Consider the following 15,356-nt stretch of genomic DNA (forward strand, 5'->3'; position numbering starts at 1 on the left):
TCCAGGTTCCCCGCAGGCGGTCGGGCCTCAGGTTCCCCGCAGGCGGTCGGGCCTCCAGGTTCCCCGCAGGGCGAAGTCGGGCCTCCAGGTTCCCCGCAGGGCGAAGTCGGGCCTCCAGGTTCCCCGCAGGGCGAAGTCGGGCCTCCAGGTTCCTCCGAGGACGACGTCGGGCCTCCAGGTTCGTCACATGGCGACGTCGGGCCTCCAGGTTCCTCCGAGGACGACGTCGGGCCTCCAGGTTTTCCGCATGGCGACGTCGGGCCTCCAGGTCCCTCTGATGATGGCAAAGCTCTCCAGAGTCTCTCCGAGGGTGTCCTTACGGCCCAACGCCCTGCCAAAAGTGCCCCTGTGTTCCTGGTCTCCTCCGGTCTCCGCCGTGGACGTCGCTCAGCCTCCAGTCTCCGTCGTGGACGTCGCTCGGCCTCCGGCCTTTGTCGTGGACGTCGCTCGGCCTCCGGGCCTTCGTCTTGGACAGCGTACGGTTCAGGTTCCCCGCCATGGAGGTCATGCCACCACAGCTTCCGGACTTTTCGAGGGCCGTTGACCCATTCCTGATCCCGACCGAAGATGACGCTTCGCCTTGGGCCCCTTCCGACCTTTCCCTGTTCCGCTGCGATACTCACGGGGCCTCCTTTGTCCCGGGTCGGTTGGAGAGGCCTTCCTCAGAGTGCCCCAGTCCGCCTGGCGTTGGTGGGTTTTGGGGCGTCAGGTGCCGCCCCTGGAGGGGGGGGGGTACTGTCAGGGATTCCCCTGCCATGCCTCCCTCGGCCGCTGTCAAGGATTCCCCTGCCACGCCTCCCTCGGCCGCTGTCAGAGATTCTCCCTGCCACGCCTTCCTCAGTAGCTGTCACGTTGCCTCGTTATCCTTTGCCGGCCATGATTACCGACAGCTGTGGCTCGTTATGGACTAGACTATATAAACTCAAAAATAAACTGAAAATGTATATTTTTTTTATTGAACACTTTTGATTGTTTTTTTTTTTTTCTTTTCTTTTTACATGCATGGCCTATCTGTAACACCACAGCTATTTCTAGGAAGATACTTCTGACAGCTCCATTTTAATTTCAATTAATTTTTATTATATATTTTATTTGAGACTTTTTATTTATATATTTTTTTGCTTTGATGATGTTGATTATTTTTATTTTGTGATGACATCTTTCCTTATTTCTTTCTTTCTTTCTTTCTTTCTTTCTTTCTTTCTTTCTTTCTTTCTTTCTTTCTTTCTTTCTTTCTTTCAGGTTCACAGCACTTTTCGACCTCCGCTGAAGTTACTAGTAAGATAATAAAAGCCTGTGTAATTTTTTTTAAATATATAGTGCTTTCAAAAAGTTCCTCTGAGGTGGCCGTGTAGAGCAGGGAGTGGAGTATATATTAAAGCTGGCAAAAAATACATGAGTAGGTCAGAAAGAGTTGCATTGTGTGATTGTGGATTTAGAGAAAGCGTACAACAGGGTGTCGAGAGAGGAGTTGTGGTATTGTATGAAGAAGTCAGGTGTGTCAGAGAAGTATGTGATGGTGGTGCAGGGGATGTTTGAGGACATTGTGACAGCAGTGAAGTGTGCAGTAGGAACGACAGACTGGTTTAATGCGGAGGTTGGATTGCATCAAGGATTGGCTCTGAGCCCTTTCCTGTTTGCAGCGGTGACGGACAGATTGACGGACGAGGTCAGACAGGATTCTCCTTGGACTATGATGTTTGTGGATGATATTGTGATTTGTGGTAAGAGTAGGGAGCAGGTTGAGGAGAGCCTGGAGTGGTGGAGGTATGCACTGGAGAGAAGGGGAATGAAAGTCAGTAGGAGTAAGACAGAATACATGTGTGTAAATTAGAGGGAGGGCAGTGGAGTGGTGCTGTTGCAGGGAGAAGAGGTGGAGAATGCGGATGAGTTCAGATACCTGGGATCAACAGTGCAAAGTAATGGTGAGTGTCTTAAAGAAGTGAAGAAAAGTGTGCAGGCAGGGTGGAGTGGGCGGAGAAGAGTGATAATCAAGTCAAGTCAAGTCAAGTATATTTGTATAGCGCTTTTCACAACAGACATTGTCTCAAAGCAGCTTTACACAAATCAACAGTGATGGTGAATGGTGTGAATTTGTCCCTGATGAACAAGCCGTGGCGACTGTGGCAAGGAAAAACTCCCTTAGATGTAATGAGGAAGAAACCTTGAGAGGAACCAGACTCAAAAGGGGAACCCTTCCTCATCTGGGTGACATCAAGAGTTTGATCATAAATCTTTCAACAATACAGAACACTGGACAGTGAGAACTAGCATGATTACTGGAGTATAAGATTATAAGTGATGTTCTTTCTGCAGTGTTAAACAGTCTATATGGTTAGTAGCTCCGAGTTTTATGAGCTCAGCATTTGTGATCACCACAGATCCAGCATCAGCTTCTCCATGCCAGAGCCTTTAAACACTCCAGGTGCAATGTCAAACTCCACACATGTAGCGGGATCCAAATGGCATAATCGTGATAACTTCATTACTTTTGAAAATTAAAAAACTTTTATATAAATGTTAATTTTTTTTTATATTTGACACTTTATTAAAAGTTGATTTTTCTATGCATGGCCTGTCTGGAACACCACAGCTGTTACTGGAAAGATTATTATTATCGTGACAACTTCATTACTTGTAAAAACTGAGACTTTATATTTATTTTAAAATAAAATAAAAATATAAATTGTAAAATGTGGCACTTTTAAATGTTTTTTTTCCCTTTTTTCTCTTTTTAAATGCATGGCCTGTCTGTAACACTACAGCTGTTACTAGGAATATACTTCTTACACACATAGTCCCTGTAATTAATTCTGACAACTCCATTTTAATTTTAATTTTTTTAATTGACACTTTTAGAAAAATAGTTAGAAAAAAATATATATATATTTATGATGTTGATTCTTTTTATTTCATCCTTTCTTTCTTTCTTTCTTTCTTTCTTTCTTTCTTTCTTTCTTTCTTTCTTTCTTTCTTTCTTTTAGGGTCACAGCGTTTTCAGACCACTGGTCAAGGTAAGATATTACTAGATATTACACATTTTAAAAGCTGGCGATAAATACATGAGAAAGTAAGAATTTATTTATTTATTTTCAGATTCATCAACTATGAGGGGCACCCCAGAAGTTACTAGTAAGTATTTTGTTTGTTTGATTATTAATATTATGTTGTATCATTGATACTTTTTTATGTTTCTGAATTGTTGGTGTCGCTTGTTTGTCATTAGAAGTTAAACTGCCTGTTTTTTTCAAGAAACTGCACATTATTTAATTTGACAACATATACCACATATTCCATCTTTAAATGCTGAATATATAATTCATATATTTCTTTCTTTCTTTCTTTCTTTCTTTCTTTCTTTCTTTCTTTCTTTCTTGAGTGAATGATTGAGTGAGTGAGTGAGTGAGTGAGTGAGTGAGTGAGAATAATAATCACACACATGCACACACAATACACACACACACACACACACACACACACACACACACACATGTATGTGTGTATATATATAGTATAAAGGTCACAGGTACATGTACTGTTAGCATCCTATAAAACTGATACGTTTTATTTATTTTAAAATAAATGTATATTTTTTTATTTAACACTTTTGATTCTTTTTTTTTTTTTCTTTTTTTTCTTCCTGGTAACAACTGTTACTAGGAAGATACTTCTTACAAACATAGTGCCTGTCATTAATGACAGATTGATGCACAAGGTCAGACAGGATTCTCCCTGGACTATGATGTTTGTGGATGATATTGTGATTTGTGGTGAGAGTAGGCAGCAGGTTAAGGAGAGCCTGGAGTGCTGGAGGTATGCACTGGAGAGAAGGGGAATGAAAGTCAGTAGGAGTAAGACAGAATACATGTTTGGGAATTAGAGGGAGGGCAGTGGAGTGATGCGGTTGCAGGGAGAAGAGGTGGAGAATGCGGATGAGTTCAGGTACCTGGAATCAACAGTGCAAAGTAATGGTGAGTGTCTTAAAGAAGTGAAGAAAAGTGTGCAGGCAGGGTGGAGTGGGTATTTGCAAGAGTGAAGGGAAAAATTATTAGACTGTGGTGAGACCTGCGATGTTGTATGGTTTAGAGACAGTGGCATTGAGTAAAAGACAGGAGGTGATGCTGGAGGTAGCAGAGCTGAAGATGTTAAGGTTTTCGTTGGGAGTGACGAGGATGGACAAGATTAGAAATTAGTTTATTAGAGGGACAGCGCATTTAGGACGTTTTTTGCGGTTGTTGGCTTAAAAGAGGAGGATGTAGAGGACAGAGGGACATGGAGACAGATGATCAGCTGTGGCCACTCCTAATGGGAAAAGCTGAAAGAAGAAGAAGATCAAATACATACAAAAAAAATATATATATACAGGGAGTGCAGAATTATTAGGCAAATGAGTATTTTGACCACATCATCCTCGTTATGCATGTTGTCTTACTCCAAGCTGTATAGGCTGGAAAGCCTACTACCAATTAAGCATATTAGGTGATGTGCATCTCTGTAATGAGAAGGGGTGTGGTCTAATGACATCAACACCCTATATCAGGTGTGCATAATTATTAGGCAACTTCCTTTCCTTTGGCAAAATGGGTCAAAAGAAGGACTTGACAGGCTCAGAAAAGCCAAAAATAGTGAGATATATTGCAGAGGATGCAGCAGTCTTAAAATAGCCAAGCTTCTGAGCGTGATCATCGAACAATCAAGCGTTTCATTCAAAATAGTCAACAGGGTCGCAAGAAGCGTGTGGAAAAACCAAGGCGCAAAATAACTGCCCGTGAACTGAGAAAAGTCAAGCGTGCAGCTGCCAAGATGCCACTTGCCACCAGTTTGGCCATATTTCAGAGCTGCAACATCACTGGGTGCCCAAAAGCACAAGGTGTGCAATACTCAGAGACATGGCCAAGGTAAGAAAGGCAGAAAGTCGACCACCACTGAACAAGACACACAAGCTGAAACGTCAAGACTGGGCCAAGAAATATCTCAAGACTGATTTTCTAAGGTTTTATGGACTGATGAAATGAGAGTGAGTCTTGATGGGCCAGATGGATGGGCCCGTGGCTGGATTGGTAAAGGGCAGAGAGCTCCAGTCCGACTCAGACGCCAGCAAGGTGGAGGTGGAGTACTGGTTTGGGCTGGTATCATCAAAGATGAGCTTGTGGGGCCTTTTCGGGTTGAGGATGGAGTCAAGCTGAACTCCCAGTCCTACTGCCAGTTTCTGGAAGACACCTTCTTCAAGCAGTGGTACAGGAAGAAGTCTGCATCCTTCAAGAAAAACATGATTTTCATGCAGGACAATGCTCCATCACACACGTCCAAGTACTCCACAGCGTGGCTGGCAAGAAAGGGTATAAAGAAGAAAATCTAATGATATGGCCTCCTTGTTCACCTGATCTGAACCCCATTGAGAACCTGTGGTCCATCATCAAATGTGCGATTTACAAGGAGGAAAACAGTACACCTCTCTGAACAGTGTCTGGGAGGCTGTGGTTGCTGCTGCACGCAATGTTGATGGTGAACAGATCAAAACACTGACAGAATCCATGGATGGCAGGCTTTTGAGTGTCCTTGCAAAGAAAGGTGGCTATATTGGTCACTGATTTGTTTTGTTTGGTTTTGAATGTCAGAAATGTATATTTGTGAATGTTGAGATGTTATATTGGTTTCACTGGTAAAAATAAATAATTGAAATGGGTATGAATTTGTTTTTTGTTAAGTTGCCTAATAATTATGCACAGTAATAGTCACCTGCACACACAGATATCCCCCTAAAATAGCTAAAACTAAAAACTACTTCCAAAAATATTCAGCTTTGATATTAATGAGTTTTTTGTGTTCATTGAGAACATGGTTGTTGTTCAAATTAAATCCTCAAATAAAATTAATCCTCAAAAATACAACTTGCCTAATAATTCTGCACTCCCTGTAAAGTTCAGATATTTTTTTAACAATTAGGACAGCTGAGGGTAAATATAGTCTCTGTTTATAATAATTGTGGATTCATTACTTTTATATTGAAATTTGACATTGTTTATCTTAATTTATAATGTTGGTTATTTTTATTTCATGTTGACTTTTTCCTTTATTTATTTATTTATTTATTTATTTATTTATTTATTTATTTATTTTAGGTGCATGGCCCTTTTGGGACATCCATCATACTAGTAAGAGTATGTATTTTAAATATTTCTAATTAAAATAATCTTTATTTTTTAACAATCGGGACAACTGGATAACTAATACACAACCACTACATTTAGTTACTCTGAAAAAGGTAGCATAGTTCACTGAGGTGTGGTGGCTGGTGGGAAACATAGTTCCTGTCCATAATCGTGATAACTTCATTACTTTTGAAAATTAAAAACCTTTATATAAATGTTAATTTTTTTTATATTTGACACTTTATTAAAAGTTGATTTTTTTATGCATGGCCTGTCTGGAACACCACAGCTGTTACTGGAAAGATTATTATTATCGTGACAACTTCATTACTTGTAAAAACTGAGACTTTATATTTATTTTAAAATAAAATAAAAATATAAATTATAAAATGTGGCACTTTTGATTGTTTTGTTTCCCTTTTTTCTCTTTTTAAATGCATGGCCTGTCTGTAACACTACAGCTGTTACTAGGAATATACTTCTTACACACATAGTCCCTGTAATTAATTCTGACAACTCTTTGCATTTTTTTTACTCTTAACATTTTTATTTTTATTTTTTTAATTGACACTTTTAGAAAAATAGTTAGAAAAAAATATATATATATTTATGATGTTGATTCTTTTTCTTTCTTTCTTTCTTTCTTTCTTTCTTTCTTTCTTTCTTTCTTTCTTTCTTTCTTTCTTTTAGGTTCACAGCGTTTTCAGACCACTGGTCAAGGTAAGATATTACTAGATATTACACATTTTAAAAGCTGGCGATAAATACATGAGAAAGTAAGAATTTATTTATTTATTTTCAGATTCATCAACTATGAGGGGCACCCCAGAAGTTACTAGTAAGAGACCTCTATATATCAATTATTCTATACATACTGAACACATGAACAACATTGAAACAGTAGAAAACAGGCAAAGATTTACTTTTTCTTTAAGAAGTTTAATGAAATTAAAGGAGACAGTGTAAGGAATCTGAGCGGTAAGTTGAAAAAAGGACAAGGAGTCTTCACATTAGCTTTGAGTTTGTGAAAACAAAAAAACATTTCAGAAGTTAACATTTGTTTGATTATTAATATTATGTTGTATCATTGATACTTTTTTATGTTTCTGAATTGTTGGTGTCGCTTGTTTGTCATTAGAAGTTAAACTGCCTGTTTTTTTCAAGAAAATGCACATTATTTAATTTGACAACATATACCACATATTCCATCTTTTAAATGCTGAATATATGATTCCTATATTTCTTTCTTTCTTTCTTTCTTTCTTTCTTTCTTTCTTTCTTTCTTTCTTTCTTTCTTGCTTTCTTTCTTTCTTGCTTTCTTTCTTTCTTTCTTGAGTGAGTGAGTGAGTGAGTGAGTGAGTGAGTGAGTGAGTGAGAATAATAATCACACATGCACACACACACACACACACACACACACACACACACACACACACACACACACACACACACACTCACACACATGTATGTGTGTATATATATAGTATAAAGGTCACAGGTACATGTAATGTTAGCATCCTATAAAACTGATACGTTTTATTTATTTTAAAATAAATGTATATTTTTTTATTTAACACTTTTGATTCTTTTTTTTTTTTCTTTTTTTTCTTCCTGGTAACAACTGTTACTAGGAAGATACTTCTTACAAACCTAGTGCCTGTCATTAATGATAGATTGATGCACAAGGTCAGACAGGATTCTCCCTGGACTATGATGTTTGTGGATGATATTGTGATTTGTGGTAAGAGTAGGCAGCAGGTTGAGGAGAGCCTGGAGTGCTGGAGGTATGCACTGGAGAGAATTAGAGGGAGGGCAGTGGAGTGGTGCGGTTGCAGGGAGAAGAGGTGGAGAATGCGGATGAGTTCAGGTACCTGGGATCAATAGTGCAAAGTAATGGTGAGTGTCTTAAAGAAGTGAAGAAAAGTGTGCAGGCAGGGTGGAGTGGGTGGAGAAGAGTGAAAGCAGGACTGATTTGTGATAGAAGGGTATCTGCAAGAGTGAAGGGGAAAAATTATTGGACTGTGGTGAGACCTGCGATGTTGTATGGTTTAGAGACAGTGGCATTGAGTAAAAGACAAGAGGTGATGCTGGAGGTAGCAGAGTTGAAGATGTTAAGGTTTTCGTTGGGAGTGACGGGGATGGACAAGATTAGAAATTAGGTTATTAGAGGGACAGCGCATTTGGGACGTTTTGGAGACAAGGTGATGGAGGCGAGATTGAGATGGTTTGGACATGTGCAGAGGAGGGACATGGGGTATATCGGTAGGAGAATGCTGAGGATGGAGCTGCCAAGACGGAGGAAAAGAGGAAGGCCAAGGAGGAGGTTTATGGATGTGGTGAGGGAGGACATGCGGTTGTTGGTTTAAAAGAGGCGGATGTAGAGGACAGGGGGACATGGAGACAGATGATCAGCTGTGGCCACTCCTAATAGGAAAAGCTGAAAGAAGAAGCAGATCAAATACATACAAATAAAAAAAATATATAAAGTTCAGATATTTTTTTAACAATTAGGACAGCTGAAGGTAAATATAGTCTCTGTTTATAATAATTGTGGATTCATTACTTTTATATTGAAATTTGACATTGTTTATCTTAATTTATAATGTTGGTTATTTTTATTTCATGTTGACCTTTTCCTTTATTTATTTATTTATTGATTGATTGATTGATTGATTGATTGATTTCTTTATTTCTTTATTTATTTATTTTAGGTGCATGGCCCTTTTGGGACATCACTCATACTAGTAAGAGACATCTACATAACATTGATTCAATACACACTAAGCATACACAGTATTAACAAAATGGAAACAATAAAAGTCATAGGTACATGCAATATCAGGATCCTTAAACAAGTTTATGAAAGAGACCATGTACTGTAAGGATGACAATGCAGTAAGGTGACCTGAAAGGGTTTCAATATTAGTCTTGAATGCTGAAATAAAAGCTTTTAAAAGGTACTACAAAAGCTCGAAAACCAGTGTTGGGTGCTTGACAAATAGGGTCTCTAAGAGTGTGTCACACGGGTGCATGTGTAAATATTTTAAATATTTCTAATTAAAATAATCTTTATTTTTTAACAATCGGGACAACTGGATAACTAATACACAACCACTACATTTAGTTACTCTGAAAAAGGTAGCATAGTTCACTGAGGTGTGGTGGCTGGTGGGAAACATAGTTCCTGTCCATAATCGTGATAACTTCATTACTTTTGAAAATTAAAAACCTTTATATAAATGTTAGTTTTTTTTATGTTTGACACGTTATTAAAAGTTGATTTTTTATGCATGGCCTGTCTGGAACACCACAGCTGTTACTGGAAAGATTATTATTATCGTGACAACTTCATTACTTGTAAAAACTGAGACTTTATATTTATTTTAAAATAAAATAAATATATAAATTATAAAATGTGGCACTTTTGATTGTTTTGTTTCCCTTTTTTCTCTTTTTAAATGCATGGCCTGTCTGTAACACTACAGCTGTTACTAGGAATATACTTCTTACACACATAGTCCCTGTAATTAATTCTGACAACTCCATTTTTATTTATATTTTTTTAATTGACACTTTTAGAAAAATAGTTAGAAAAAATATATATTTTTTATTTATAATGTTGATTCTTTTTATTTCATCCTTTCTTTCTTTCTTTCTTTCTTTCTTTCTTTCTTTCTTTCTTTCTTTTAGGGTCACAGCTTTTTCAGACCACTGGTCAAGGTAAGATATTACTAGATATTACACATTTTAAAAGCTGGCGATAAATACATGAGAAAGTAAGAATTTATTTATTTATTTTCAGATTCATCAACTATGAGGGGCACCCCAGAAGTTACTAGTAAGAGATTGCTATATATCAATTATTCTATACATACTGAACACATGAACAACATTGAAACAGTAGAAAACAGGCAAAGATTTACTTTTTCTTTAAGAAGTTTAATGAAATTACAGGAGACAGTGTAAGGAATCTGAGCGGTAAGTTGAAAAAAGGACAAGGAGTCTTCACATTAGCTTTGAGTTTGTGAAAACAAAAACATTTCAGAAGTTAACATTTGTTTGATTATTAATATTATGTTGTATCATTGATACTTTTTTATGTTTCTGAATTGTTGGTGTCGCTTGTTTGTCATTAGAAGTTAAACTGCCTGTTTTTTTCAAGAAACTGCAGATTATTTAATTTGACAACATATACCACATATTCCATCTTTTAAATGCTGAATATATGATTCCTATATTTCTTTCTTTCTTTCTTTCTTTCTTTCTTTCTTTCTTTCTTTCTTTCTTTCTTTCTTTCTTTCTTTCTACCTCATTCCTAATTCTGGTGACATCAAGAGTGTGATCATAAATCTTTCAACAGGCCAGAGCCTTTAAAAACCAATTGGCACTGGAACGTCTCCAGATAGTTCGGGATGTTTGTGTGGTCATCTACTTCTTCAAAGGTCCATACTCTTCATGAGGTGGGATGTGACTGTAGCTGGCCAAACCTCAGGAAGCCTCGAGATGGGGAGAGAAAGAGAAGCAGTGAAGAGAAATTAGCGTAGCTGCTGTTCACGATATTAACAGCACAAGTTCATAATGTGCATGTGATCAGATGTTCTGGAGCACAAGTTTATGATGTGATGTGTGTTATGTGTAGGCTTTGCTAAAAAGATAAGTTTTTTAACTACACTTAAAGTAGGAGAGTGTGTTTGAGCCCCGAACACTGTTAGGAAGACTATTCCAGAGTTCATGAGCTAAATGTGAGAATGATCTACTGCCTTTGGTGGACTTTGCTATTCTAGGAACTACTAGAAGTCCAGAGTTTTGAGATCTCAGGGAGCGTGACAGATTGTAATGTGTAAAAAGACTGGAGAGATACATGGGAGTCAAACCATTTAGTGCTTTATAAGTAAGAAGTAGTAGTTGTAGTCTATTTGAAACATAACAGGATGCCAGTGCAGGGTTGATGTGATTTATAAAAAATAAGTTGCTGTCTAAAATAACTCCCAGGTCTTTTACCGTTGAACTAGTGGTTACAGAACATACGTCTAAATGCAGGTTGAGATGCTGGAGCTTCTGTACACTAGTTTTAGGGCCGATGAGCAAAATCTCCGTCTTAGCAGAATTTAATAGCAGAAAGTTATGGGTCATCCAATTTCTTATTTCCCTTTCAGGAACTCGGGCTGCGTCGAAACGCTTTTGGAAGCGCCTGAGTGTTCACGCTCTGAAATAATGTGTGTAATCAGTCAAAAATTGGACGCTGGCCTTCACTGGTGAGGTGACGTCACGACCAGGAGTATAAAGCGCATATGAGAGAGGACAGCGGCAGCTTCTGTTGTTTGGAAAGCGCACTATGTGTTTTGTGTTGTCTGTCAGATTGTTTGTCAGAAAAAAAAAAAAAAAAAAAGGAAATCTATATATTTCCCGGGAGCGGAGCATGCTTCTCCCTTCTCGAGAGATCCGGCTGCATGTCAATGACATCGCTCCGCTCCCAATCGGCTCTCTCCAAGCTTGTGTCTCGGGTTCTGCCCCACTCTCGCTGAGGCGGAGCGGCGCGGCAGTTCCTGGGCTCGCATGGACCTCGCAGAGGGTTTCGAGATGGGCTTGTCCCTTTCTCCAACCTCACCTGCTTGGTCCAGCACTCGCTCGCAGGTTCGAAGCATGCCTTTCGGCGGATTCTTCCTCTTGCAACGAGGGCATTAGCTCCGCCTCTCTTTTCTCTGAGGAGGAGGAGGAGGAGGGGGGGCTTTGCAAGCTAGGCTCATAGAGCTATGGAGTTGGGGGCGGGGCTAGGTCGCTTCCCGAGGGATGCTGCTGCGCACATTCTGCGCACTTTTAGCTCAGATTCTCCGCACATACTGTGCATGATCTGCGCATATTGCGCCGCGCTCATGGTACAGCGCACATTCTGCTCTCACTCCTCGTAGTAAGATAAAATGATTAAAATAAATAACGCTCGGAAGCACGCCTTTTGGCGGATTCTTCCTGCTGCGGCGAGAGCATTAGCTCCGCCTCTCTTTCTTTGAGAAGGGGGGCACTTTGCGAGTTAGGCTCATTGAGCTATGGAGTTGGGGCGGAGCTAGGTCGCTTCCCAAAGGATGCGGCTGCGCACATTCTGCGCATTTTCGGCTCAGATTCTCTGCACATTCTGTGCATGATCCATATTGCTCCATATTGCGCCGCACTTATTGTGCCGTACACATTCTGCTCGCATTCTCTGTGCGATCGCAGTACTCCTCGAGTGGGGTTCTCTCACTCCTCGTAGCAAAATATGATATATATTATAATAATAATAGTAATAATAATAATAATAATAATAATAATAATAATAATAATAATAATAAATTTATATATGTAAGCCCTGGCCGAGCTACATAACTTGGCTGCCTCATAAGCAGAAAAGTCCCTCCGTCTAGCTGGACGAGCACTTTTTCTGACACCAGGTCGCAACCTCCATGTTTGGATTTTCCAGTCCTTTCCAGACCTGTACACTAAAGTGTCATGGTCATGGCCATGGCCCCTTCAGCCCCTTTCGACATTGTAGTAAAAAAAACAAAAAAAACAAAGAAAGAACATTAAGGGGCGGGAAGTACACAGGTCTGGAGCGATGCTGCGGGTTGGAGAGACGCTTGCGAGCTATTTCTCTCCCGGGATTGCTTCCTCTCTTAAGACCCCGTCGGCGGGCACAGCCCTGACCGCAGACCTCGTCTGCCATTGGGAGGTGCAGAAACGCAGTGTCGCAACTCGCTCTCCCCTTGTGAGGGATCCTGCGCGGCGCTCGCGTTGAGGCCATGTGAGGTGACAGATCTGAGGACTGTTATCTTCAACAGGATGACTTCAATGAAAAGATCCTGACACAGACCTTTTTGGGGATCTGGCCGTGAAGGGGCGTGCCACACCGTTTTATCCGGTGCCCGCCGTGTTCTGGCCCCCTCAGGGACCTTGTCCGTTAACCCTGCCACCCTCGGTGCTTCAGGGCACGGCCAGCTCCAGCGAGCTCTCTCCTTGGTCTCCACCCGGCATCTTGTGGTCCCGGAGATCTCGCCTCCCCTAGAGCCGTCTCAGGGTGCTCCCTTGGCTCTGGACCGGAGGTCAGTCTCGAGAGACTGGTACCCCTGAGGCACTTTCTGGCAGCTTGGCAAGCTCTTCCAGATGTGTCCTGGTGGGTCCTGCATACTGTAGAGCGAGCCTATTTGATTCAGTTCGGTTCTCCTCCGCCCCATTTTTACGGGGATTTTCTCATCCTGGTGGGAAGCCAGCAGGCTCTGGTAATGGAACAGGAAGAAGACACTCTTCTGAGGAGGTGGGCCATCGAGGTGGCCTCTATCAGAACGAGAGTCCAGGTTCTATGCCTGGAACTTTATGGTTCCCAAGCAGGACGAAGGGTTCAAGATGCTGACCCTCGAGCAGGTCATGCTTCAAATCAGATCCGAGGGCTGGTTTGTCACGGTAGGTCTAAAGGATGCGTACTTTCATGTATCCATCCCACCTTCTCACAGGAAGTTCCTGAGGTTCGCTTTCGGGGCTGAAGCTTACCAATCCAGGTTCTTCCGTTTGGCCTTGCCCGTTCACCCCGTTCCTTCACGAAATGTTACTACTTCGACGATGGGTTGATCCAAGCTCAGTCTGAGCTGTTGCCGGCATTGAGGTGTCGTTCTCGCCCACATGAAGGCGTTGGGGTTTTGGGGAAGAGTGTGCTTTCGCCATTACAGAGAACCACCTATCTCAGTGTCATATGGGATTCCCCTGCCCACATTGTAGCCATCCTTACAGCCATCAGGAAGGTCAGAGAAGGGCAGCCTCTCACTGTCGAGCAGTTCCAGACACTGCTAGATCTTCCACTTGAAGTGATTCCACTTGGCCTGCTGTACATGAGACCCCTTCATTGGTGGCTCAGGACCCGCGGGGTCTCCTGGAGGGGCAACCCCCTCCGCACTATCAAGGTCACGCAGCGATGCTTACGTGCCTTAGATGTTTGGAGAGATCCCCTTTGTCCCAGTCTCAAATCTCTGGAAGACTGAAACAGGTTTCCCTCAAGAATTTCCCTGTATTTCACACCATCCATCATTCCTTCAATTCTGACCAGTTTCCCAGTCCCTACTGATGAAAAACATCCCCACAGCATGATGCTGCCACCACCATGCTTCACTGTGGGGATGGTGTTTTTTGGGGTCATGAGAGGTGTTGGGTTTGCGCCAGACCTAGCGTTTTCCTTGATGGGCAAAAAGCTCAATTTTAGTCTCATCCGACCAGAGTACCTTCTTCCATATGTTTGTTGAGTCTCCCACATGCCTTTTGGCGAACACATAACGGCTCTCTCTCTCTTATTTTTTTCTTTAAGCAATGGCTTTTTTCTGGCCACTCTTCCGTAAAGCCCAGCTCTGTGGAGTGTACGGCTTAAAGTGGTCCTATGGACAGATACTCCAATCTCTGCTGTGGAGCTTTGCAGCTCCTTTAGGGTTATCTTTGGTCTCTTTGTTGCCTCTCTGATTAATGCCCTCCTTGTCTGGTCCATGAGTTTTGGTGGGCGGCCCTCTCTTGCCAGGTTTGTTGTGGTGCCATATTCTTTCCATTTTTTAATAATGGCTTTAATAGTGCTCCGTGGGATGTTCAAAGTTTTGGATATTTTTTTATAACCCAACCCTGATCTGTAATTCTCCACAACTTTGTCCCTGACCTGTTTGGTGAGCTCCTTGGTCTTCATGGTGCCGCTTGCTTGGTGGTGCCCCTTGCTTAGTGGTGTTGCAGACTCTAGGGCCTTTCAGAACAGGTGTATATATATATATATATATATATATATATATATATATATATATATATATATATATATTACACATCATGTGACACTTAGATTGCACACAGGTGGACTTTATTTAAGTAATTACGTGACTTCTGAAGGTAATTGGTTGCACCAAATCTTATTTAGAGGCTTAATAGCAAAGGGGGTGAATACATATGCACGCACCACTTTTCCGTTATTTATTTTTTAGAATTTTTTGAAACAACTTATTTTTTTCATTTCACTTTACCAATTTGGACTATTTTGTGTGTCCATTACATGAAATCCAAATAAAAATCAATTTTAATTCCAAGTTGTAAGGCAACAAAATAGGAAAAACGCCAATACTTTTATACAACGTCACATACTTTTGCAAGGCACTGTACTTGTGGATTCATTACTTTTATATTACAATTTGACATTGTTTATCTTAATTTATAATG

The 15,356-nt window shown here is 40.8% G+C and overlaps 1 protein-coding gene across 1 annotated transcript in view; it reads left to right on the top strand.

Annotated features, from left to right (window-relative positions):
• LOC124387224 (Fc receptor-like protein 5) overlaps positions 1-15,356 on the top strand; it is a 111,051-nt gene that overhangs the window by 18,458 nt on the left and 77,237 nt on the right. Inside the window, exons 10-18 of the mRNA XM_046851441.1 lie at positions 1,243-1,278; positions 2,985-3,014; positions 3,097-3,132; positions 6,123-6,161; positions 6,843-6,872; positions 6,955-6,990; positions 8,864-8,896; positions 9,843-9,872; positions 9,955-9,990. Coding sequence (XP_046707397.1) covers positions 1,243-1,278; positions 2,985-3,014; positions 3,097-3,132; positions 6,123-6,161; positions 6,843-6,872; positions 6,955-6,990; positions 8,864-8,896; positions 9,843-9,872; positions 9,955-9,990 — 306 coding nt within the window. The remainder of the gene's footprint in view (positions 1-1,242; positions 1,279-2,984; positions 3,015-3,096; positions 3,133-6,122; positions 6,162-6,842; positions 6,873-6,954; positions 6,991-8,863; positions 8,897-9,842; positions 9,873-9,954; positions 9,991-15,356) is intronic.

The sequence above is a fragment of the Silurus meridionalis genome, chromosome 6 (assembly GCF_014805685.1).
Source record: "Silurus meridionalis isolate SWU-2019-XX chromosome 6, ASM1480568v1, whole genome shotgun sequence".
Lineage (NCBI taxonomy): Eukaryota > Metazoa > Chordata > Actinopteri > Siluriformes > Siluridae > Silurus > Silurus meridionalis.